This window comes from Eretmochelys imbricata, chromosome 1, assembly GCF_965152235.1.
Source record: "Eretmochelys imbricata isolate rEreImb1 chromosome 1, rEreImb1.hap1, whole genome shotgun sequence".
Lineage (NCBI taxonomy): Eukaryota > Metazoa > Chordata > Testudines > Cheloniidae > Eretmochelys > Eretmochelys imbricata.
This window is the reverse complement of record NC_135572.1, coordinates 44,773,176-44,796,990: the sequence shown is the minus strand read 5'-3', so window position 1 is coordinate 44,796,990 and position 23,815 is coordinate 44,773,176. Positions and strand designations below refer to the sequence as shown.

Genomic DNA, 23,815 nt, shown 5'->3' with positions numbered 1-23,815 from the left:
ACTAGCAGTTGAATGTGTGGCTGTTTTCCCTCCAGAAACAATACTGGGTTAAAAAAAGAACTAGATAAGTTCATGGAGGCTATTAGCCAGGATGGTCAGGGATGGTGTCCCTAGCCTCTGTTTGCCAGAAGCTGGGAATGGGTGATAGGGATGGATCACTTGATGATTACCTGTTCTGCCCATTCCCTCTGAAGTACCTGGCATTGGCCATTCTTATGTTCTTAATAGTGATCCAGTGCTTCTGCATGGTTTGAGGACTGTTTTTCTACTGAAATGTAAGATGAAGATCCTGACCACCAAGTGTAACTGAAAATCCTACAGTTCTTATCACAAGTCCAAATTCCAGAGGTTATGTTCTTTTTACACTCCATGCATATCTAAATTCACTCTCAACTTCTACCTAAGTACCCCTGATGTTTCAGTTACAGACAATATTCTTCTTCACTTCTTCCCAAAATTGTTGAGCAGTGGTGTCGCATAGGTAAATCAAATATGCCTCCATTTCAGTGGTGGGCCTGCTCTTCCATTTGTGTGAGTCTGTCTATATACATACCAAGATCCTACTCTCATAGGTGCCATTGGATGCCTTAGAGTGGTAAATAAATAAGAGGCGTTTATGTGTCTGTCTATATGTGTGCGTGCACGTGTGTTTGTGGGTATTTTGCATAGAATACGAGATAATGTGGGATAAAGGTTTATAAGATTAAATATGGAATGGGAACATCATTCTTGAATACTGAGAGAACAAATGAGTTATGCAGCTCCTCCCAAAGAAGTTCTAAAACCCTTACACCACACCTCACCATCGCATATTCTATATATGTCACATCTATAGAAAAACACATTTAGTTCAATATTTTTATAGCAACTGTTTTTTTTTTTGTATCCCTCCCACCTGTAGTGAGGTCTCCTAGTTACCATTAGTCTAAATGTACAAGGTTCAGAGGGGAGACATAAAAAACCTCTAAATATTACCTAAAATAGATTGTCTGTAAATAGCGCTGCCATGACTTTGAGTAAATTTATCTTGGAGGCTTCCAGGGCTAGACGTGAGAGCTGATCCCCATTGGAATTCTGGAAATAACTCTGTCCAAACTATAATGCTTTTGTTGCTAACCCTGCAAGGATGTGAAATATTAGAAGGTATGAAAAACTTGTCATGGGGACAGGTGTGAATCTGGCCCATCCTGGGTCTCAGGTAGGAGACATTTTGAGAGGAAATTCCATATTTAAGTGTGAAAAGGCTGAAATATTTCTGTGGCCAATTGATGATTTTTTTAAATGACAGCTATTTGAAGCTGCTCAGAGGTCTGGAATGTTCAAATGAGTCCTGAAGGATTAGTAGGCAGAGGGCAAGAAAGATGGTCAACAGTTTACATCACATGGCTCTACGTATGTGGATATATACCTGTGTGGATAGGTGGATTCACAGATTTATCGCACTAATGGGCTTAGCAATAAGATATGATTTGTGTGTGTACTTCTAAAACATTCTGACATCCTTTGGAATGAAAGGGATGATACCAATGTAAAGTATCATTACCATTTATTTATTATAGGCCTGATCCAAATCCCAGTGAAGTCAATGAGATTATTTTCATTGACTTCAATAGGCTTTGGATCAGGCCCTGTATGCCTATTTAATAATGTTGTCACCTACTTATTCTTTTCAAACAACCACCTACTCAGTATGACATGAAGCTGATCCATCCTTTAATTATTTCTGTTTCTTCATAGGCAGGAATGGTTCTGAGATGTGGATACTTCTGGCTTGGTTTATTTCTGGTGCCCACTGCGTGCCTTGTTAAAGATGTGGCATGGAGAGCGTAAGTTTAAAGGATACAACAGTAATTATATTTGTTTTAGAAATCATTCTTCATCTATTGTTCATTCTGTTCCATTTCTTTCAATCACACAACTACTAACACTTTATTTGAATGCTAAATTATAGTGACATTTCTGCAAAAGTGAATCTAACTCAAAAGCAGTGTGAGTTCACCATCTGTAATAACACAAGCAATATAAGTGGATTAATAGCCAAGATATCCATGAAGTACTTTCTAAGGATACATGCTTCACTGTGATCAATAAAGGTCTTTCTTGTTGTGATTATTTGCATTGTATACCTCTAACTGAGGGCCAATTGCATCAGGCCCCAAAGATGTCCTGTCTGCATTAAGGGGGGCCAAAACTTTATTCATTTTGGCTAGATATTCAGAAAGTGGAACGTAACAGTACATTAATTTGTAGGCAGAGAAACAGTGGCTCTCTATATAGGTAATTATTTTGTATTTTGTCTGGCCATTTAAGTCTGTTTGCCTTACAAACACCCACTGGCTTGTCAACTACTCTTAGGCCTCTCCTTTCACGGTGAGGCTTCCTGGACATACTTGGGACAGTGGACAATAGTTCTGGGACTTGACTGTTGGAGGAAAGTCCTAATGACTCCTTCCCTCACACAAGAAAGATCAAGCGTAGCTGAGTTGGAAGCATTGAGGAAAGTAAGAGACTCAAAGAACTTAGAGATGAAAGAGACTGATTTCATCATCTACTCCATCTCGTTGCAAAGCAGGATTGTTCTTTATTGTAGAATTACTGGTGTTTTTGTCTAGTCTAGTTTTAAATGTCTCAAGCTATCAGGTTTCCACTTCTTCCCTCCAAAAATGTCATATTCGTGACTGTTAAGATCTGTTAGGCTCTTTTTCTCGATAATCAGCCTAAACTAAGTGATTCTCATGGACTCAGAATAGAAATAGTGTTTTGTATCACTATATTAGCAGTGCCTTTCTGCTTGAAGAAGAATAATGATGATCTGAAGAAAGCATTACCATTATGTTCCTTATTAAAGGTACTTCAATGATTCACTACGTTCTACAGAGGAAGGCCCAGGGTCCTTCCAGGCTTGGGGCTAGTATTGCAGATCCTCACTGGAGTGGAATAGGAGGATAGCAAGGTTAATATGTAATTTGTCACAAAGCCATAAGGTAAAAGCCTCATAACCTGTAATCTGTACACCCTGGATCAAGCTCCTGGCCAGCTTAGGAAGTCTCCTCTTTAGGAGGAAGAGCAGAAGGTACAGAAGGAATCAAGAAAATACAGTAGAAAGTAAGACAACTTCCCCAACATGCACACACATCTCAAATGTCAATATAAAAGGATAAATCAGGCTACATGTACAGATACTGTAAATATGTTTTTCTGTGGGCTCGACAGTAATGCAAAATTAAATTGTACTTGCCTACCAAAAATTGGTAACAATTAAAATAAATATTTCCTTTCCCTCCATTAAAGTTCATTGGATTAACTTTCATGAGCTGCATTACCATCCCTAGCCTAATGTCAGTAATATAACATTTCCATTGGAGCCTGATATGATTTAATATGGGCATTGTACTGATATGATTTAATATAGACATTTTTGATGTATTCAATGAGACTTCTCTGTTGAAAATGGTAGAACAAATCCAACAATTACTGAGGCCAAAATGTCAAACTTGAGTACCTAAAGTAAGGCATGTAAGTGGCCTGATTTTCACCTCTGAAAATCTGGTCAGTTAATTAGTGTGACTAAGGCTCCAATCGTGCACAGAGTTACGCATTGCTTAATTTTACCCACTTGGAATTCAGTGGGACTATTCTCATGCTTAAAGGTACATACGTATGTAACTGTTTGCAGGAACCGGGCTTAAATATGGATTTAGGTGTCTATAATGTTAGCAAGCTGATTTTGAAAATGTTTGTCTTGACAAAAAGAAAAGGAGTACTTGTGGCACCTTAGAAACTAACCAATTTATTTGAGCATGAGCTTTCGTGAGCTACAGCTCACTTCATCGGATGCATACTGTGGAAACTGCAGAAGACATTATATAAACTTGTGTCCTCAAGTTGCCCTCTCTTCTTATCAGTGCTCAGTAGGAATAACTAAAGAATTGTAAAATCTTATAAAGGACCAGTCATCAGAAACTATTAGTCATTAAATGTCTATTACTGACTTAGCCTGAATAATTCTTCTTTGTATATTCTTTAGTGAGATTTCAGCAACAGTGTCTTTTCACGAGTTCAGACCAGGAATTGTACATAGAATGTACATAGAAGCTCACTAGACAAATATAGATTGATTTACTTGGTATTGTCCAACAGATTTTAAACAGGAGGACCCTATCAATGTTAAGCAAGGAATCTGTTATCCCAAACAAGATTTTTTTATACGTTGCTGTAAAATTAACACCATTAACATTTAAACTAGGATAAATGAAATGACACAGCTATCAGCACTACCATATGCAAGGAGTAAAGGTCTGTTTTCTTTTCAAGAGGCTTGCCATGCAAAACTTGAGCTATGACCAAAGCCCCTGGAAATTAGAGGGACTTGACAGCTTTTTTCTGCAGCAGGGGCTACATGCTTCTGTCTATAATTCAGCAGAATCCATTGTCAGACATAAAATTCCAGAAGCTCTGGTTTTTCATGGTCATGGAGTTTACCCCTTTCAGTTCCTTTTGGACATGAAACATATGTCCACAGAAAGGGCATTCCTGTGACCCAAAAGACATATGCTAACTTTCAGTACAGAATGCTGCCAGAACAGAGTAAGTGCAGAGTACAGTTTACATCTGGTAGAATACTGAAAGGGACAAGAACAAGCATATTTCCAGACCCATGCAAATCTTTTTATTTCTAAACTGGGACATTGTATCCCATTCTAGAAATGTGTAATGTTGGCAAGTTTCAGCTAGTTTTATATTTCCTTTGTTATGTAGGCTACAGTTGTCAACATACCTCTTATCTCCCATGTTCCCTGCAGCTCTGTGCTTGAAACCTCTTTACTGAATCAAGAAAATGTGGAAAATTTTCCTTTCTTTTCAGAAAGAGGAGGAAGCTTACTATTAAGTGCTTGGCTCTAATATCCCATTGTTAACTCTGGACTCAATTTCCTAATTCAAGCTTTGGGAAATCTACAAGGTTGTTTCTTTCTTATAAAAGTCCAAATTCTGCAACTCTTACTCCCGGGGGAATTCTGCACCAACAAATTAAAAATTCTATACCAAAAATTTTAAAATTCTGCATCCAGAATTTTAAAATTCTGCATATTTTATTTGTCAAAATGACACAATATAATCCTGTCTGTTTCAACTATTTTGGTAATTTATTTCAAAATACCTGTCAGCTACTATGTCTGTAACAATAGAGACCAAAAAAAAATCAGGATTTATTTTTTTGACACATAGATTCCTTACTAGGCATATTAATACAGAACGTTGAGTAATTAATTTAAACTGGAATACAGAAACATATTCCCCACACCCCTCAGAAGCAGTGAAAAGGCTTGGGGGAGTCAAGGGTAATGGAGAAGCTAACAGAAAGTGTCTGAGAGCAAACCTGGAGGGTTGTTGGGTGTGGGTGGGAGAAGTATGGAACAGGGAGGTTTTTGGCGGGGAGGGATTGTTAGGGAATTGGGGAGCCTACCCCATACAGACACTGCCTGACCCCTTGCTTCTCCCATTCAGTCAGGCACATCTGTCCCCATCCCTGTGTGTCCCTGCACTCCCTACCCCCTGTCCTTACGTGGCCCTGCAGCCTCCCTACCCCCTGTCCCCATGTGGCCATGCAACCCCCTCCCATTCAGCCCCTGGCTCATGCTGTCACCCCACTAGCTCCTGAGCCTGCACCCCAGTCTGTTCCCCCCCACTAGCCCTTCTGAACCCCATTCTGTGACACACACCCCCAGCAGCCCTGTGTGCCCCATTCTGTCTGTCCAGTGCCTCCTCACCAGGCCCTGCTGTGAGGAATGCAGCCTCTCTGGCTGGCTACCCTCTCTTCTGGCACCACAGCAGCCCCTGGTGGGGCAAAAAGTGTAATTGCAGCACCTCTCCAGCAGAATCTATATTCTGCAGAGAAAAAAAATCTGCAGGAGAAATTAATTCTGTGTGTGCACAGTGGCACAGAATTCTCCCGGGAGTAAACTCTTCCAATAAGAAGCACTTACAAAGTTGAGCGGTCCACTGAAGTCTCTGAGACTACTTATGTGAGTAATTGCTACTCAGCACCAGCAAAGGTTGCAGAATCAGGCCTATAAGGATACATGGGAATCATTAGATGAAACAATTTGTTGTAGTGAATTGGGACAAGAGGACAAAAGTGATTAATATTGCTCCTGAACTATGTATCATTTAGTGTTGTTGTAAGAATTTCCAGGAGTCACCCATTAATTAATAAATCTTGAAATGCATAAAAGATCTAGGCCTTCTTAAGGCCAGATTGAGCCCATCTGCTCTGCCAGTGGAGCAGATGAGGGGAGAACATAAAGAGCCCCTCCACATCCTCCTTCCTTGCATCCCTCTGCAGCAGCAGCTGGGCACAGATAAAATCCCTGGAGCACAGAAAATGCTCCATATCTGTGCCCATGGGACACAAAACACCTCAGAGGGGAAGAAGGTGTGGCCATGGCAGAGCTGGCATGGAGTTCAGGAAGGGAATATGGAACACCACTGGGGTGCCTCTGTAGACACATGCCTCCAAAATTCCTCCAGCTCTTTCCCTAGGATAACGAGGCTCTGTACCACTCTGAACATGGGGGTGTGTTTAAAATGTTCAGTTAAGCCCTGAATGCTTTTCTGTTCTACTTTCTTAGCATTCTTGAAGAAAACCTGTCTTTCTACAACACTTCCACTGTCTGCTAACCAATAATATGGAACAGGGGATTTCATAGTAATGAGAAATAATCCCAGAGCTAGGATATTTTGTGAAGTACAAGGCACAGCCGGGACCTGTCCCTTTCTTTTCCTGTTTCAAAGGTTAATTTCTGCCATTCTGAAAAAAGCAGTTGGGCAAAGTGCCTCTCCCTGCTCCCACTGAAGTCCATGAGAAGTTTTCCATTGAATTCAGTTGGAGTAGGGTAAGGCCCTGAAGAATAAGTTTCATTTTGTAGCAGCTATTCTTTAGAAACACATGGATGGATTATCGTTAGCCTCTTTTACCAATACTAAATTCCCACCATTACTGTCTGTTTTAATGAGGTCCTTACTCCAAGAAGTTATCCAATAATATGACAATGACATGGCTTCGTATCAGTACTTTCTAGATATCCAGCCAGGATGCAGTACCCACATAGTCCATCATTTTGTATTACTTAAAAATGACTTTGATGCTCTCAGACTGCAAAGCAACAATATTTTGTCCATACTGTGACATTTCTCAATGCATTGCTTGCTTTTACTGTACTTCACTAATTGGACTCTCTGTTGCTAAGGTCCCATTATGTTTACATTCTGGATTCAGTATTCACTCTGGGGAGAGAAAAGAAAAGCATCTCTGTAATCTCTTGTGGTGAATGGAAACTTGAAAAGATGAACATGGAGTCTTCAAAGAGATTGGATAGTTTGTACTTTTCCAGATTTCTCTGTATATGAAATGAAATCTGAAGGATTTGTAAAGTTCCAAACTTATTTAGACTTTAAAACTCCTCAGGTCTACAGTACTCAATATTGTCTCTTTAAAAGGCAGGAGATAAGTTCAAGGTCAATGGTTTAACATATTTAGTCAAATTAAGAGGAATGTGAAAGCAAAGTCAATTGGAAAGATTATAAGAGTTAATAGCCTAAAGCTTAAAGCAGGCTTTATCTCCTAAAAACTGTCTAAAGTTTCAGTACTCAAAGAAGAGGATGAGTCTAATTATTAGTCTTAGTAGCCACAGTAACTTGAATCTAATTAATTTTTGTGCAGTTCTAAGTAATATAACATTCTTGAAACTATACAACTTTTAAAATGTTCCCATAACTCTATTTTCATTGCCTATCAGTATATGTCCATGCTACCATTCAAGCCATTTATTCCTCTCTTGGTTTGAGTGCATTTATTTCTATTTTCAAGTACAGTGCTGATGTATGTTGGTAGGACTGTAGTCTTTAATACTATGTGAGTTTCCTTTTCCTTACAGCGTCTCATATTCCTCCTCTTTAACCTTTTGTTCTCTAGCTGCCTTTTCTTTTATATTTAGGCCCACATTTGCAAAAGTGGCCATTCACTATGGGTCCCTCCACTTTTGAGACTTGGGGCCTGATCCTGCACCATTTATGTTACTGAGAGCTGTGGCTGCTTAGTCAAGCCGTGGGTGTCTAAAATTGAATATGCAAAATTAGAGGTCAGTTTTGAAAATGCTGTCCTTAAAAATAAGTAAATAAATAAATAACAGTACCTGTATTATCAGCAAGGACTTTGTGTCCACAGTAGTGAGGGTTTTTAGGAGGAGGAATAATGAAAATCATGGAATTAACGATATGAATGTATCTTGGTTACCTTTTAGTGAGGTATACACCAATCAGTGTCTCCCCATAATGCAGACAGATTAAAAATACGTTTTGGATTATTGGGTGTAAATTACATCTATCTGTCTGCCTAGGATGTCTTTGCCATCTCTGGAATTGGAACATACCATTTTAATACTGAGAGGCAAATACTTTATCTTTTCAAGTCTATACTGGTGTCTTAGGCAACTTGACTCCATTTTGTTTCAAGTGTATTTTGCTGTCACATATAAATCAATATTATCTCCTGGGATACTCTTCCTCTGTTAAATGACATAAAAGAGGAAGCTGAAACTTTCCATTGGAGAAAGATATTCCTGATTTTTTTTAATTACTTTGTGAATATGGAGTTAGAGGGCTAGATTCTCCCCTTACTTACACAAGCATAATTCAGGAGTGATGCCAGTGAATGATGATGTAAATGAGACCTGAAACAAGTCCCAAGTCTCTTTACTCCAGAGACCCAAGCATGTATAAATTCTAGTTATGCTTGTGGTACAAAAATTGTTCTTTGCATGCCAAACCCAAGGAAATAGGATGCAGCCAGTCCTGTTCCTTTATTTTTGGAAGCTGATTGGGGAGGGAAGCATCTTTTAAGTCTAGCAAGATTGGAAATACTTGTGACTGGTTCCCCCCGGGTTGCCACCTGGAACTGAGGTAGCACTGAGCCCTCTAACCCAGCAGCCCTTTCACACTGTACTGCTGTGATAAGCTGCAAAGCCCTCCAGCGTCACTTTCAACAGCATTCACACAGTAGGGACACACCCAGCTGCAGTTACACACAGGCTCTCTAACCACCAGCTTCCCAGCCTAGACCCCAGAGCAGTACTGTTCTGCTCTGGTCAAATCTGGCCAGTATATGGGTTTAATTACCCGGTCCTCCTCTCCCTCAATGTGAAGAGGACAATGCACACTTGTGATAACCAAGCAGAGATTTTGCCTAAGCACTCCAGTCAAAGCTCACTGGTTTGGATTAAAACATAAAATATGTTTATTAATTACAAAAGATAGATTTTAAGTGATTATCAGGGATAGCAAACAGATCAAAGTAGATTACCTAGCAAATAAAGAAAAAATGCAAACTAAGCTGAATATACTAAATAGATTGGATGTGAATTAGCAGATTCTCAGCCTAACTGATGGTACAGGCAGACTTATAGATTCTTAAGGCACAAGTTGCATTAGCTTTACAGCTTGGGTTTCTCAGGTCTTCATACACAGGCTAGAAATCCCTTTAGCCAGGGTCCAGCACTTCCCCCAGTTCAGTCTTTGTTCCTCAAATGTTTCAGGAGTCCTCTAGGGTGGGGAGTGAAGCACCACAGATGATATCACTCCCTGCCTTATATAGCTTTAGCATATGGTGGGAACCTTTTGTTTCAAAACTTGGTTCCCAGACTGGTTTGTGGAAAAATACTGACCATCCCAAGATGGAGTCTACAATCATGTGGCCTGGTCACATGTCCTTGTAGAGTCATAGCAGCCATTAGTTTCAGGCTATTTGGAGTGTTCCAAGAAGGTTCACCAGGTGGGAGATAAGCTTCTCCTAAGGCCTATTGTTTCCCCTAATGGCTCATTGCCCTGAATAGGCCCTTCCCAACCAGCTATCTAAGCAGAAAGCATCTTGTCTAGTGGGTGTCACCCAGGTGTAACTACATTTGAAATACAGATATATAGTCAATATTCATAACTTCAGATACAAAAATGATACATGCATACAAATACGATAATCATATTCAGCAAATCATAACTTTTCCAGTGACATCTCACATGACTTATCTTGCATAAAACACACCATAATTATGCTATAATCATATCATAATAATATCACTGTGAAGAATTTGGGGTGCAGTGTCACAATACTCATAAATGAAAATTAGAAGGTTTGAATGGCAATGAGTATCTGAGACTGTAATCAGGTTTTCAGTGCACTGCAATGTATGGCTCAAAGGACAAAACGGAATCATGCTTTACTTCAGTGAATATTCAGTGAAACCCTGCTCTTTTGTTTGGATGACCGGGTCTTGAGCAGTCCCATGGCAGTGGTGCAGGTCTCTGGAGTCCAGCAGTTCTGCACAGTTTTACACAGACAGTGTGTTCTGTTAAAGAAGATGAACTATACTGAGTTTATAGTCTTTCAGTTCTGCCCTTTTCACGTAACATTACCCAGATATTATGAATCTGAACTAATTGCCGTGCTTGTACACTCTTGCATTGGCTTGTTTCTCAAATCTTCCCAAATCAAAGGCTCTGTGCCTTTTTTGTCTGAGAAGGAAATTTGGTCTTTTACAGCCATGTGAACATTTATGTGTGTTTTGTTTTTGGTTTTTGTCTTTTCCTTGTAATACAGGGCCAAGCATACCTACCATAAAACTTTGCTGGAGCAGGTTCAGGAGCTGGAAACCAAAACCAAAGAACTGGGAAAAGCTGTGCTTCGTGATAGTAATGGAAAGAGGTGGGGCAATTCCATCCTAATTTAAAGAACAGACATTTCTCCTCCTTCACCCTCACCCCCAAGTTTCTTTTTTCATTCAGACCTAATTCTAGGTGGGGTCCTAAGTATCCCCCTTAATTTTATCCACTCACATCTTTTTTTAAATCCATCTTTTCCACTTCATCTCTCCTGTATTATTGCTGCATAAAGCCAAATCTGAGACTCCAACTCAGATCTTCTTCATGATGGCATGTACCACTACCACTTGGCCGCCAGAGCAGATTAAACTAAGTTTGTTGTATATTGGATGGTATCAGGAGTTTTGATCAAATGTTCGGATGAGAAAAAAGGTTGGCTATGACTCCGGACATGAAAAATTTTAGGCCAGCATTAAAAGGCGGAATGGAAAACAGAAAATAAGGTCTGCATTGGTACCTGGCCCAGTTAGTCTGACCTCACAGCTTTTTGTGCTCTCACTTTTCATCTTTAATTTACAGGGCTGTGAGTACAGACTTCTCAGCATAGTCACATGCGCTTCTCCCTTCTAGCCATGCCATATGGACTGAACGTATTGCTGTTATTAAATGCTTCATTGTAAGGGAGCGTATATATTGTGTGGGAACTTTTGTCTGGTGTGAAAGAAGCTAAAGAAAATCATAGTGAGGCTTTTTCTTCAGACAGTTTCATTTACGTCTTTAGAAAGTGGCTCTGCCTCAGCAAATCGGAAAGCTCTCTGAGTTCAAAAAGGGTTTATAACTAATTCTTGTGTTCCTTAAACAATATGGCACCACATGACCTGCTAAGAAACTACATGATCATTAAACTGGATTTTAGCAAACCTTATAAACTAGCAAACTGAGTGGAATGGGGCTTTTAAAAAGATTTCATTCTTCCAGGGCAAGGTCATCCTTTGAGTCTTTGATGTCTATTCTAAGGTAAACTAATTGCCGTATTGTAGCTGCTGCTGAGGCAAGCTGGATAATAAATTTTCAGCTTAATTTCTCTACAGATAGTGCCTACCAAGTCACAAGTTGCCAAGAAGTGAATTTGCCACCATGACTAATACACTGAAAAGCTTTAGAGATTCCCTAGTATGAATTCTAATATGTTTGTATAATATGTCCTTAGTGCCCAGATCTCAGTTTCAGGGATCAAGATCGAAGGAAAAATAATACAAAACAAAAAGAAAAAAAAACAAAATATGTAGGGGTCATTTTAATTAACAGTGAGTCACTTTCTGTCTTGCTGCTTTTGAGTACTACAAATGTATGGTTTTATTTATAAATTGCAGCCACATGCAAAGGTGCTAGGGTGAACCTAGAATCATTTAAAATGAATAAGCAACTTTAGTGAGCAAAGTCAACAAAAGTAAAAGGCTCAGACCAAAATTTTGAAACTTGAGAGCCTAAAATTAGATGCCTAAATAAAAATGGCCTAAATTTTAGTGGTGCTGAGCAACCACCTTGAAGTCAGTGGGAACTGAACGTGCTCAGCCCTGTTGAAAATCAGACAAAAGCTTGTTTAAAGATATATGCTTTGCACTGTGAACTAAAGTCAACAATCTCAAATCCTATTGGACCAGTGGAATGAATTGGGTCCAAAGCACTCCTCTGAGAACAAGCTGTCTTCAGCCCCCAGGCATTCAGTTCTGTTAAACTATTAGGGAATCTGCTGTGAGGGTGGTTCATGTATTTGTACAGAATACACAATTGTATTTCTGAGTTATGTTGGTTTGCATTTTACTGACAAAATTAACTGTCTGTTATTAACTGTCTGACACCAATAGAGGAGGGAAAGTAAAACTGTTGTCTTTGCATAATGCCTCTCTGGGTTGTGAAACCAGGAGGAAATACCATTAATAGTCATCAAGAAGCAGTTGGAGTGTAAGCTGTTTATGTGCACATGTCTCCTAGAACTTGATCGGCTTCCCTGTTTATGTTTACACATTGTTGTGGCTTTTTGTAAATTTACCATCTGTGTTGTAATTCATTCAGATGTCGCATGTTTTCATAGCCTTTTATTTTATTGCAGTCTCACTGCAAACACTTTAATCTGCATTCCTCCTCCATATAGATTCACTTCAGTCTCGAAACGCTTGCATGGAGATGATGTAAGGAATCCTCCTGGCCCTCCTTCCCAACCCCCCACCCTCCCATGCATTTTTTTTTCTCCCTCCTAATTGATCCCAGATTTTCTGGGTGGTCCATCTGTGAAGTAGATAATGGTGGAGTGCCTCAGTCTGCTAGAGGTTGGTGTGTCATGCTTATGATGTGGCCTCCTGAGTGCTCCTTGGAATTATGTCTTTTATCTCCTTTGTTTGTCTGCTGGCTCTTTCACACCTGCTTGAAATCATGTGCTGGTCCTTTGGGAAGGGAGGGAGATGGGAAAGAGGCATACTGGGGATTTCTTTGAGCTACAGTCTATCTCATTTGGCTATAGGTTTTGGGTTTTTTTAAATTTCCTGAGGGCTGCTGGGAATCAGGAGCACTGTGATTTGTGCTCCTTTGCTTGCTCCTGCTGGGTGCCCCCACTGATGGCATGATATCTCTGTTTACCCTGGAACTACCTAGGAAGGGAAGTGAGTAACTAGAGTCCACTTGTTTCTAGTGCGGTGGGTAAAGCTATATTAAAACTGCGCCGGACTGCCAGTTCCCTCCAAGTAAACGTTAGCACTTGTTGGAAGTATTTCTGAAAACATAGCCACTAGATGTATGCTTTGTTCAGGCAGTGCTGGGAGATAAGCTGGCTGTCATCAGGATCTGCTTTCCTATCCCATGTGGTGTACACTATTTTTGTATAGTGTCTTTCACAGAAAAGTATCACAAAATACTTCACACCCAATTAAAGATAAGAGAGGGACTTATGAACACTTATGCAAGCACGTTCTGGATATTACAAACTTTTCAGCTTAACGGCAAGGGATTCAAAAACCACATGAAGTCATGAGTGCACATGGTATTATGGAGTGGGGCACAAATTATCTTCTGGGTTGCAGTTGGGTTTGTTTTTGTTTTTAAAAGCTGGGTAGGAGGGCACCATGGACTACACGCTGGCCTTGGGTAGGTTCTCAGTGTCATCAGTCGGAGTAAAAAGAAAAGGAGTACTTGTGGCACCTTAGAGACTAACCAATTTATCTGAGCATAAGCTTTCGTGAGCTACAGCTCACTTCATCGGATGCATTCATCTGATGAAGTGAGCTGTAGCTCACGAAAGCTTATGCTCAAATTAATTTGCTAATCTCTAATGTGCCACAAGTACTCCTTTTCTTTTTGCGAATACAGACTAAAACGGCTGCTACTCTGAAACCTGTCAGTGGGAGTCTTGCACAAGTATCCAAAATCAGAATATCTATACGAAACACACTTCTAGTTGTAATGTTTGAGATGAATGAAAATTAAACAGCTCCCCTTCATTGATTACATTAAACTCGTCTTAATCTTAACCCCATCTGACTAGTTTCTAGAACCTAAATCATTTTTATTCATGACCTAAATACTAAGGGCAAAATTCTGCCCTTACTCACCAGTGTTGTGACCAGCAGGCGAGTTAAGGAAACAGCAGAGCCAGCCATATGCTCGGTTCAGTGAGCCATCCTCCCTGTGCTGGGAAGTAGACAGCTCAAGGGAAGGAGAAAACACATTCTGCATCCTAAACCTTCACAATCCTCTGTGTGTGCAGAGGGAGTGGATGCTTTGCCATGCCCCCAAGTCAGCAAGCTATCTGTGGAGGATCTGCAGGCTCATGAGCCACTCCCTAATTTGACACTCAAGAGACTGCTGGGCCGGAATCCAGTGCAGCTGCAACCTGAGTGAGCCTTGGTCCTGGAAGGAAATAGTCTCCCTGGCACACTCATGTAACAAAAGGCAGGATTTAGCACTAAATTTACATGAGTTTGGAAAGGTGAGGGGGCAATTTACATGCCAAAGCAAACATGGACACCTGAACAAAGGAGCTATGTGAGATTTACATGAAGAAAACAAACACATTTTCTACGGATCCACATAGATAAGTGACTCTGAAAATAACTGGGGAGAAATTTTTGAATTAAAACTTGTTAATACCCTTTTTAATCATGGCTCATAAAGGGCCAAATTTAGAGGGTCATATTTAGTTTGTTCTCTGTCTAACCTCTCATTGAAATCAGTGCGAGTTTAATCTGAATAAAGGCTGATTAGGGACCAAAATGACTTTTAGCTTGAAAATCCATGTCCGTTTGTTATCACATTCCAACCAATAGGCCGTGAATAAAGCAGTGAAATACTTCGCTTTGTGAATGTGAATTTTGATATTCAAGAGGGTTTCTATGTCTCAGACTTGCATAGAGAACTTCCTTCAGGGTTTATTTATTGGGGGTTAGGAGATTTTTATTTTATACTGAATAATATTGATGCTTTAATAGTTACTCCATCCCTTACAAGGCGCTGAAGGACTTGTCTGGGTTGTAACCGCAAAGTGTCCATATCATTTAGAAAAGGGAAAGAATTCCCCCAAATCATTTGGAACTGTGATGCAACATTACCTTTCTTGCCCTATGTAAAATAACACAGGAATAGGCAAAATCAGTTTTCTGAGCCAACCAGGTGTAGGCCTGTTCTTTGAGTGTACTTCTATGCAGGATTTTTCATTACACTTTGTTTCTTTGACTCTGATGATTTAAACTGTCTTTAAAGTCACGTTAAAAGACAGCTATTTTTATCATCAGGTAAGAAAAACCAACACTGTTTTTCAGTGCAGTTTAAAGAGCAGATCCTGTTAAAGAGCAGTCTCTGTGGTGTCTCTGCCCAACGAGCAGCTGCATTGTGGTTAAGATTCTCTTTCATTTAAGTGCTTTTTGCTGAGTCCAACTTACTCTGTTGCTTTGGTAAAAGGAGCTGCATGACTAGCCTTCCCTCCTTAGAGCAAGCTATCTGGTTTATCTTCTCTTCTGCTTTACTTAGTCCATGAATGCAGATGCCTATCTAGTCATTTCAATACTGTAGGACCCCATCAGTGCTCAGCCAGCTGACACAGGAACTTATGAAGGCTTGCTCATTCAATAGGCCCCTTGAGAGAAGAAAGAGTAGAGTCAAGGAAATCTGACTCAGCCCCCCTACTGTGTACTGTAGCCTAATGCTGTAAACCCTCCAGTCTTACAAAGGAAAAAATAGAATTGCTAAAACATATTTTAAAACAAGCCTCTGCATAAATTAAGGGCCTGATCCTGCTGCCATTGTAGTCAATGGGAATTTTTCCATTAACATCAAGGTTTGGGCTCGTTATATTTCCCGAGTACTAGCCTTTTGTCATTTTGTATTGATGCATTTCAATCAGCATACAATTGAGAGAGGGAGACCGTTTCAATAAAGCACTTCAGATCAACAGATACAAAAGAATGGCTTGATCTTACTAAACACAAATATACTTATGTGTTGTAAGTTGGTAAATTGCATTGTATACACTGTGCCAAATTCTGATCTTGTTTACATGTTGACTTCAGTGGATTTACTCAAGATTTACACAACTCTGAGATCGGAATCTGGCCCATCTTGTGCAGTTGAGAATAAAATTAGGTTGCAGTTGAGAGGTATATTTTCTTTTTGAGGTTTAGGACTTCTTAGCAAATTTTCCAGATGTTCTTCACACCACTTCAGGAAAGGAACGATTTCTCCATCAACGTACACAATAAAGTGATTGTCATTTATGGTTTTTTCTCCCAGTTTTTCTACTAAAAAGATATTAGACTCTTTTTACTAGCAAAAGGCTTATAAAATTATATCAATGCTCCCTCTCTCCCTCTCTCTCATATATATATATATATATATATATATATATATATATATATATATATAATTGTTTTATTTTATGCTATTCCATTTTATCTGGATGTAGATAAGGAGAAATGACAGGTTTTTCTTCATTTTCTTCATTTTCATATGTATTGTTAATTTCCGGTATTGTATTGTTTCAATCCCTCTGCATAAGACATTTCAAATCACAAGGCTTGATCCTGCTTTCAGTTGGGAAGCATCTCCGCAAATCAGCTATAGCCCTGGCAAAGATAAACATGGTGGTTAATTTTTTTTCCAAGTGACAATTTGCTAGATCAAGCTTATAGAACAAACTAACAGAATTATACTTGCTCCCTCCACAGTACAGTAGGTTCGCATCACATCACATTGATAATTCCTATCAAATAATTATCCTTCCAAAAAATAGTGAAGAAAGTTAAAAAAAACACAATGATCCAGAGTGAGGCTTGAAGCTGTGATCAAATCTGCTGACTATGTCAGAGCTGAAGGAGGTACAAACACACAGGACAAAATTATGCGGCAAATTGAAATGGAAAGGTGGGAACAGTGGGGACATAAAATGAGAATGAGTACTGATTAAGGGGCTAGTCTTCTCCCCAGTGCTTAATCCTGAGTTACTGGGTTAGGCTCTAGAGATCTCGACAGGGGGAAGGGTAAGGAATCCTCCCTCCAGGCTGCACAGCAGGAGAACTGCTCCATGACAACAGCTCCAGTCTATAGCTTGAGCAGTCTCTTTGGCCTGAGTTCCTCCTTTGCCCACTCCCACGGGGGAGGGAAGAGAAGTTGCATCCTATATGTTTTATTATGACATACATTAGTAACAAAGGGTATGTCTACACTGTGAACTTGTCGACAAAACTTTTATCTTTCACGGGTACTTAAAAAAGCCCTCCCGCGAAAGACAAAAGTTTTGCTGATGCAAGTAGCAGCGTGAACACGGCTTTGTCGGCAGGAGCGACAAATCTGTCGCCGCTCGCGGGGCTGGAAGTATTTTTTCGGCAAAAGTGCCAACAAAATACCAGCAGAGAGTGTTCACACACGCTGACTTTTAGCGACAAGGCTGTGTTGACACAGCCTTATCGCTAAAATCTGCGTGGTGTAGACAAGCCCAAAGAGCGCTATTTTAAGGGTTGCATTTAACAAGGGAAGGCTACATGGAAAATACTCCATACCCAGTAGAGAGACAAGGTGTGTGACATAATATATTTTATTGGACTAACTTCTGTTGGTGAGAAAGACAAGCTTTCAACCCACCTTGTCTCTCTAATATCCTGAGCCCCACATGGCTACAACTACACAGTATACGTATCCAGTAGGCTGTTACCAAATACCCATAGAACTCAATCCAACCAGATTTTTTTTTAAACCAAGCAAATGCCGTAGCCTGCACTGAGAACTATGCCCAGACAGTTTCAAAATTCATCCATTTTTACAGTGGCCTGGCGTTCAAAAAAAAAATCTGGTAAAAGTGGTTGTTGGCGAGGGGAAGGGGGTTGGAGGGGGGAATGCGTAGTTAACAAGAAAAGTATATTTCCTACCCTTACCAAAGTTAAAAATGATTGAATGGATCTTGTTCATACTTTCCAATAACAAATCACTTTTGAGCAGAGACCAAGCATGGAAAATTTCAACCTCAAAGGTGACTGTGTCCGCAACATATGAGTGTGTAGGAAAAGAATGTTATAATTGGAACTATATTGCAACCTTATCTATAGAGGATACTGCCATCAGCCACAGTAAGTGAAAAGTGATGCACTTAGGGAGAAGAAGTAAACAGCACTGATACTAAAGTGAGGATGGTTGGAAAGCAATAAATCACTCTTCATTTCCTGGTTTTCAAAGGTTTAAGTTTAGCTGAAGCAGCACGGAGCTATCTTAACTCTGTGTTGATGCCGTTTTGGGACAGTTCATAGTAATGCACACATGCACACCTACACACACACTATGAGTATATAAAATATTTGAAGCACTTTGAAATGAACAGTGCTTTGACTATCTCAGGCTTATTGCTTTGTTTGTATCTGTGCTGTCTATTTCTTTTTCGTAGGTGGCTAACTTACATTTATTATAGTAGGCACTTGGCAGTACCCTTTATAGTTAAGGTTACAATACAATTCCAGTTATAACAACCTGAAAAATGAAGGATGGTCCAAGTGGTCTTTACAGGGCCATGAGTAGGAAAGTATTATCTTCAGCAAGACATAATTTGAAACAAAAAAAAGGACACCAACCCTAAAAATCACTTCTACCCATGCAGCCTTGCTGACTTTCCTGAGTGTGGTTGCCTGGGGAGAAAAAAAGAGAAGAATTTGGCCCCAGATTTCCATATAATACCATTTCTGTTTCAGCTATTATGTACAATGTAAAAGGAACTGTCAAGCATTTGAAATACAGTAAAATAAAGGCCTCCTGCTACCAAGCTATTTCATAAACCATAACAATCGCATTGCTACTGCAATAGCAGCATGTATGTTGTGTGATATTCTGAACCTTCATAACATCTGATGAGGATAAACAGATGGTAAAAGCTATCTGGGAGCTGAGCTGACCCAGGCATCAGATGTGTAACCTCTAGAAACCTGACTGCTACACTGTCATCATCTCTAAGGTACATAGAAAGAGGGAGAGGACAACAATACAATCGGTCGTTAAACTCAGACTCTCCGGCTACTGATAAGTCTTTGTTTTGTGTTTAAAATAACTCGTCATTCTATTCTCAGAGAATCTTGAAAAATCTACTGGAATAGTAAAGATGAAAAAATGCCCAGCTCCTGGGTCACTCACCTACAGATCTAGGGCAACACTGTGCACTTCTCTGCACTCCCCGATTACACTTTGTGCCCCAGCCATAACTTGGTGCTTAGTGTTTGTTGATGGTTCATTGCATATTTACAGGAAGAAACAGAAAGCTCTTGGCTAGTTTTTATTTGTCTCCCTACTTGAGTGACATATTGAATATGTGCCAAGAGGCTGACTTTGCAAAGAAAAAGGCTGAAGATTTCAATTATACACTTCAGATATTGGTATCAAACACCCCTGCCATAAATGACTTCCTCAAGAAGCTCTCTGGAGATCTCTGCTGATTACATAGCAGCTTCATTATCAGTAAAGTCTGTTTGCTTTTAAAATTAAAAAGACCTGCAACCCAGATTGATCTCACAGAGTAAAACATTTCATCAACCTGATGCCAGACAGCCAAAAATAACACCTCTCCTTCATGAACTGCAACTGAGAAACAAACCAACACAAGCCCCTGGCTACTTGTGCGTATCATCATGACATGTAAGTCTCATTGTTTTTCTTGACACACCCAAAACCCAGCTGATTAGTACTCAATTTACCCACTCACCTATTCACCAAGAGTGAAATTCACACCTGTACAGGGCTCTCTCATAAATGGGCACAGTTTACGGCTCCTCTTAAGATCTGTGTTGTCGGCTTAAGTGGGACTTAAGTAATGCACAGGGTGTTGATGAGTCCTCAGTACCAGGGTAAATGTCACCTTAAACTAATTTCACAGGATTTGCTTAATCTAACTAGGTTCTCAGTCCATGACAACCTTCCTTTCCATTCTACTCATTCTGAAGCCACCTCATACCCCTCTTCTTCAGCCATCTCTTGCTATTGCATAGTTCCATCTTAGCTTTTTCCCTTTCAGGAACTCACATAATACAGTGGTTTTTTTAAAAAAATCAGCAATTTTTTTAAATGTTTATTAAAAGGAAAACAAATTAAATTAGCATTTGTGGCCTAGTGATAGTGTAGAGGGAATGCCCTCAGACATCAGGGATATATGGGGGAGGGGTCCTCCTGTGAATCAGTCTCCTAAGGCCAGTTAGGAAGCTATGTTGATGGGCTCTGAATGGGGGATATGATCCAACAGTGACCAGGACACCATAAGTGCTTAGATATTATGCTGAGTGCTGGATGACATAGAAAAACCTTATATAGATTAGAGCGAGAGAGAGGGTGGGGGGGATGAGTGTGGTGAAGAAGTGAAAGAATTCTCCAAAAGAGTTGGTACACTCTAATAGCCGGGTAGGACTCTATTAACCAATCCCCTGTGCCATGGTTGTGCTGCTTTAAAATTCATTATGTATAATTCTCTGATTAACCTTTAGTAGAAATTACTGTTAGAAATTACTGATTCGGGGAGCAAGGGGACCTATGAAAAACACTTATCTACATGTAAATGGTGTAGTGACTGTTAGAGGTGACCAAAGCTGGAAGAAAAGCTGAGCCTCTTCAACATGAGGCTTTGTTCTTTTCTCCTTCTCTCAACAGTGTATTGAAATGTTATTTTCAGCAACAGAACTGATGTCAACATAGAAACAGCAAAATCCAGGCTAAACTATTGGTTGTAAGGGGCAGATGAAACCCATAACTAGGTTTAATTCACCTCCTCCTAAATCATGCAACCCGTAGAAAAACATTTTTAGCAACAGAAATGTCGAGGTACTTTTAAAATTATTTATGAACTTTAGAAAAGATAGAAAGGGAAACTATCGGACTCACAACAAAGTCTTCAGTTAACTGAAGTTAAGGGGATCTGATTCTCCTCTCACACTGCTCTGCCCTGGTGTACCACCACTGGCTTAAAAGGCATTATTTCTGAGCGAGCAGGATCAGAGCTGAGGAAGAGACCTCAGACAAGAAGATATGTAACAAGATGTGTCACAGCAGAAAGCAACATATTAAATCAGGGCCCACTTACTAGTCCCTTTAAAGGGGGAAGAATTTCAGCTTGAACTATGAGGTTTTTCTGGTTTCTATCACAGCTTTCCCATGATTTAAATGTTGCTACTGCACTGACTAGAAGAAAATGTGATGCTGTACCTGCAGATAGAAGGGTAATGGGATTCATAGTTGTTCAAGTCACAGGAAAACCAGCTGTGCATTTTCCTGTCCTGTTGGCTCAAACTTCTGTATGTAATCCTCTATATTTTATTATATTTAGGAGTCTGTCGGTCATACTTCAGCCTTGTATTTACTATGTATTCAGAGGGTAGAGGGATAGCAGCCAGAATACACACACATTTTTTAATTTTTACAATTTGTTTGCAGATTTTATGGCTCCGTCAAGGTTTTAATTACAAATATTACATTTCTTCCTGCAGGATACTGCAGGGGCAGGAAAAAACAAACCGTCTCATATATTTGTGTTTGTATTGGACTAAACGTTTTAAATAATCCAGGCACATTAGGTTAAGAAAAAATCCTAAATCATCTTGTCCATTATAAATAACCTGCCTATATTCTGCAGCTCTGCTAGCAAATCACCACTGAGATTCTGATGCAATTCTAAAGAAAAAAAAATTAACCCAACCAGTGCGTATATTTTCCAGGTAGACTCTGTTTTAAGTGAGACATCTGCAGCCACTTTAACCTTCACTTCTTTGTGAGCCCTGCTTTTGCCACCAGCCAATTAGTGAACTCTGGAGGACTTTCTGGGTCAAGCTATACCAAGTACCTCAAATCCTCGTTAACGCTAATTAGTGCTCAGTAGGTTAATTGGTCGTGAAGCTCATCTTTTTTTAATTACTCGAACAAATGAGCCAGCGGGACCTTGTGGTCAGCTGTGAATTATTCTGTTTGTTTTGATGCTCCTCGTTTGAATGTGTAAAGCCAGATGTTTGTTGCCCAGACTTAGGGCCTGTTTGCTTTTGTTGGAGGAAAAAAAGGACAAAAACCACTTTTTTAGCACAGTTATTAAGCATCTTAGCTGATGCCTTAGAACAATTAAGACCCAGGATGCAAGAGTGACTTTGTGCATGGAATAGAAAAAGTCATCATTTGAAATGATAACATATCACCTTAAGAAAAGGAGTACTTGTGGCACCTTAGAGACTAACCAATTTATTTGAGCATAAGCTTTCATGAGCTACAGCTCACTTCATCGGATGCAGCTCACGAAAGCTTATGCTCAAATAAATTGGTTAGTCTCTAAGGTGCCACAAGTACTCCTTTTCTTTTTGCGAATACAGACTAACACGGTCACTCTGAAACGTATCACCTTAAGATGTCCCTTCAATTCCTTATCAGCTGTAACAAACAAGTGCCATGTTATTGATATAGTCCAAGAAGAATCATACACATTGGAAATGGTAAAGACCTAATAGGTTGTCTTGACCATCTCAGGCAGCCAGTGCAGGGAAGTTCCGTATACAATATATTCTATGTTGTTAATTCATAGAATCAAAGGCAGAAGGGACCACTGTGTCTGACCTCCTGAATAACGCCAGCCATAGAACTTCCCCAAAATAATTCCTGTTTGAACTAGAGCAGATCTTTTAGAAAAATATTCAGCCTTGATTTAAAACTTGCCAGTGATGGAAAATCCACCACCGCCCTTGGTAAGTTGTTCCAGTGGCTAATTATTGTCACTTAAAAATTTGCACCTTAGTTCCACTCTGAATTTGTCTTGCATGAGCTTCTAGCCATCATGGTATACCTTTGTCTGCTAGATTGAAGAACCCATTATCAAATTTTTGTTCCCCTAGTAGGTGCTTACAGATTGTGGTCTTAACTTTGTCTTTGTTAAGGTAAATAGATGGAGCTCCTTTAGTCTATCACTATAAGGCAGGTTTTCTGATCCTTTAATCATTCTTGAGGCTCTTCTCTGAACCTGCTCCAGTTTATCAACATCCCTCTTAAACTGTGGACACCAGAACTATCATAGTATTTCAGCAGTAGTTGCATGAGTGCCAAATACAGAGGTAAAATAACCTCTCTACTGCTATTCAAGATTCCCCTGTTTACTTCATCCAAGGATAGCATTAGCCCTTTTAGCCACAGCATCAAATTGGGAGCTGATGTTCTGCTCATTATCTGCCATTACCTCCAAATCTTTTTCAGAGTCACTGCTTCCCAGGATAGAGGCCCAAATCCCGTTAGTGTGTCCTACGTGCTTTGTTCCTAGAAGTATACATTTACATTTAGCCATTTTAAAACACATATTGTGTGCCTGTGCTCAGCTTACCAGATGATCCAGATCACTCAGTATCAGTGACCTGTGCACTTCCTTATCTATCACTCCCCCAATTTTTATGTCATCTGCAAACTTTGTTAGTGATGATTTCATGTTTTCTTCCAGGTAATTGATAAATATGTTAAATAGAATAGGATGAAGAACCAAACCCTGAAGGACACCTTGTTTTAAATGTCTTGTTTTAAATAACTCAAATGATGAATTTTGTACCACTTCCTCGCAAGACTGTGCCACAATCTTCATCTTCATTCTAAGGGCATTTTCCTGAGTATTCATCCTAAATTATCATTGCTTTGATTTTACTTC

At 39.7% G+C, this 23,815-nt stretch overlaps 1 protein-coding gene across 2 annotated transcripts in view; it reads left to right on the top strand.

Annotated features, from left to right (window-relative positions):
* Positions 1 to 23,815, top strand: part of ATP8A2 (ATPase phospholipid transporting 8A2) — a 668,324-nt gene that overhangs the window by 620,494 nt on the left and 24,015 nt on the right. For both annotated transcript variants that reach the window (XM_077809582.1, XM_077809591.1), the window contains 2 exons: positions 1,738 to 1,826; positions 10,649 to 10,753. In XM_077809582.1, the coding sequence (XP_077665708.1) occupies positions 1,738 to 1,826; positions 10,649 to 10,753 (194 nt within the window). The remainder of the gene's footprint in view (positions 1 to 1,737; positions 1,827 to 10,648; positions 10,754 to 23,815) is intronic.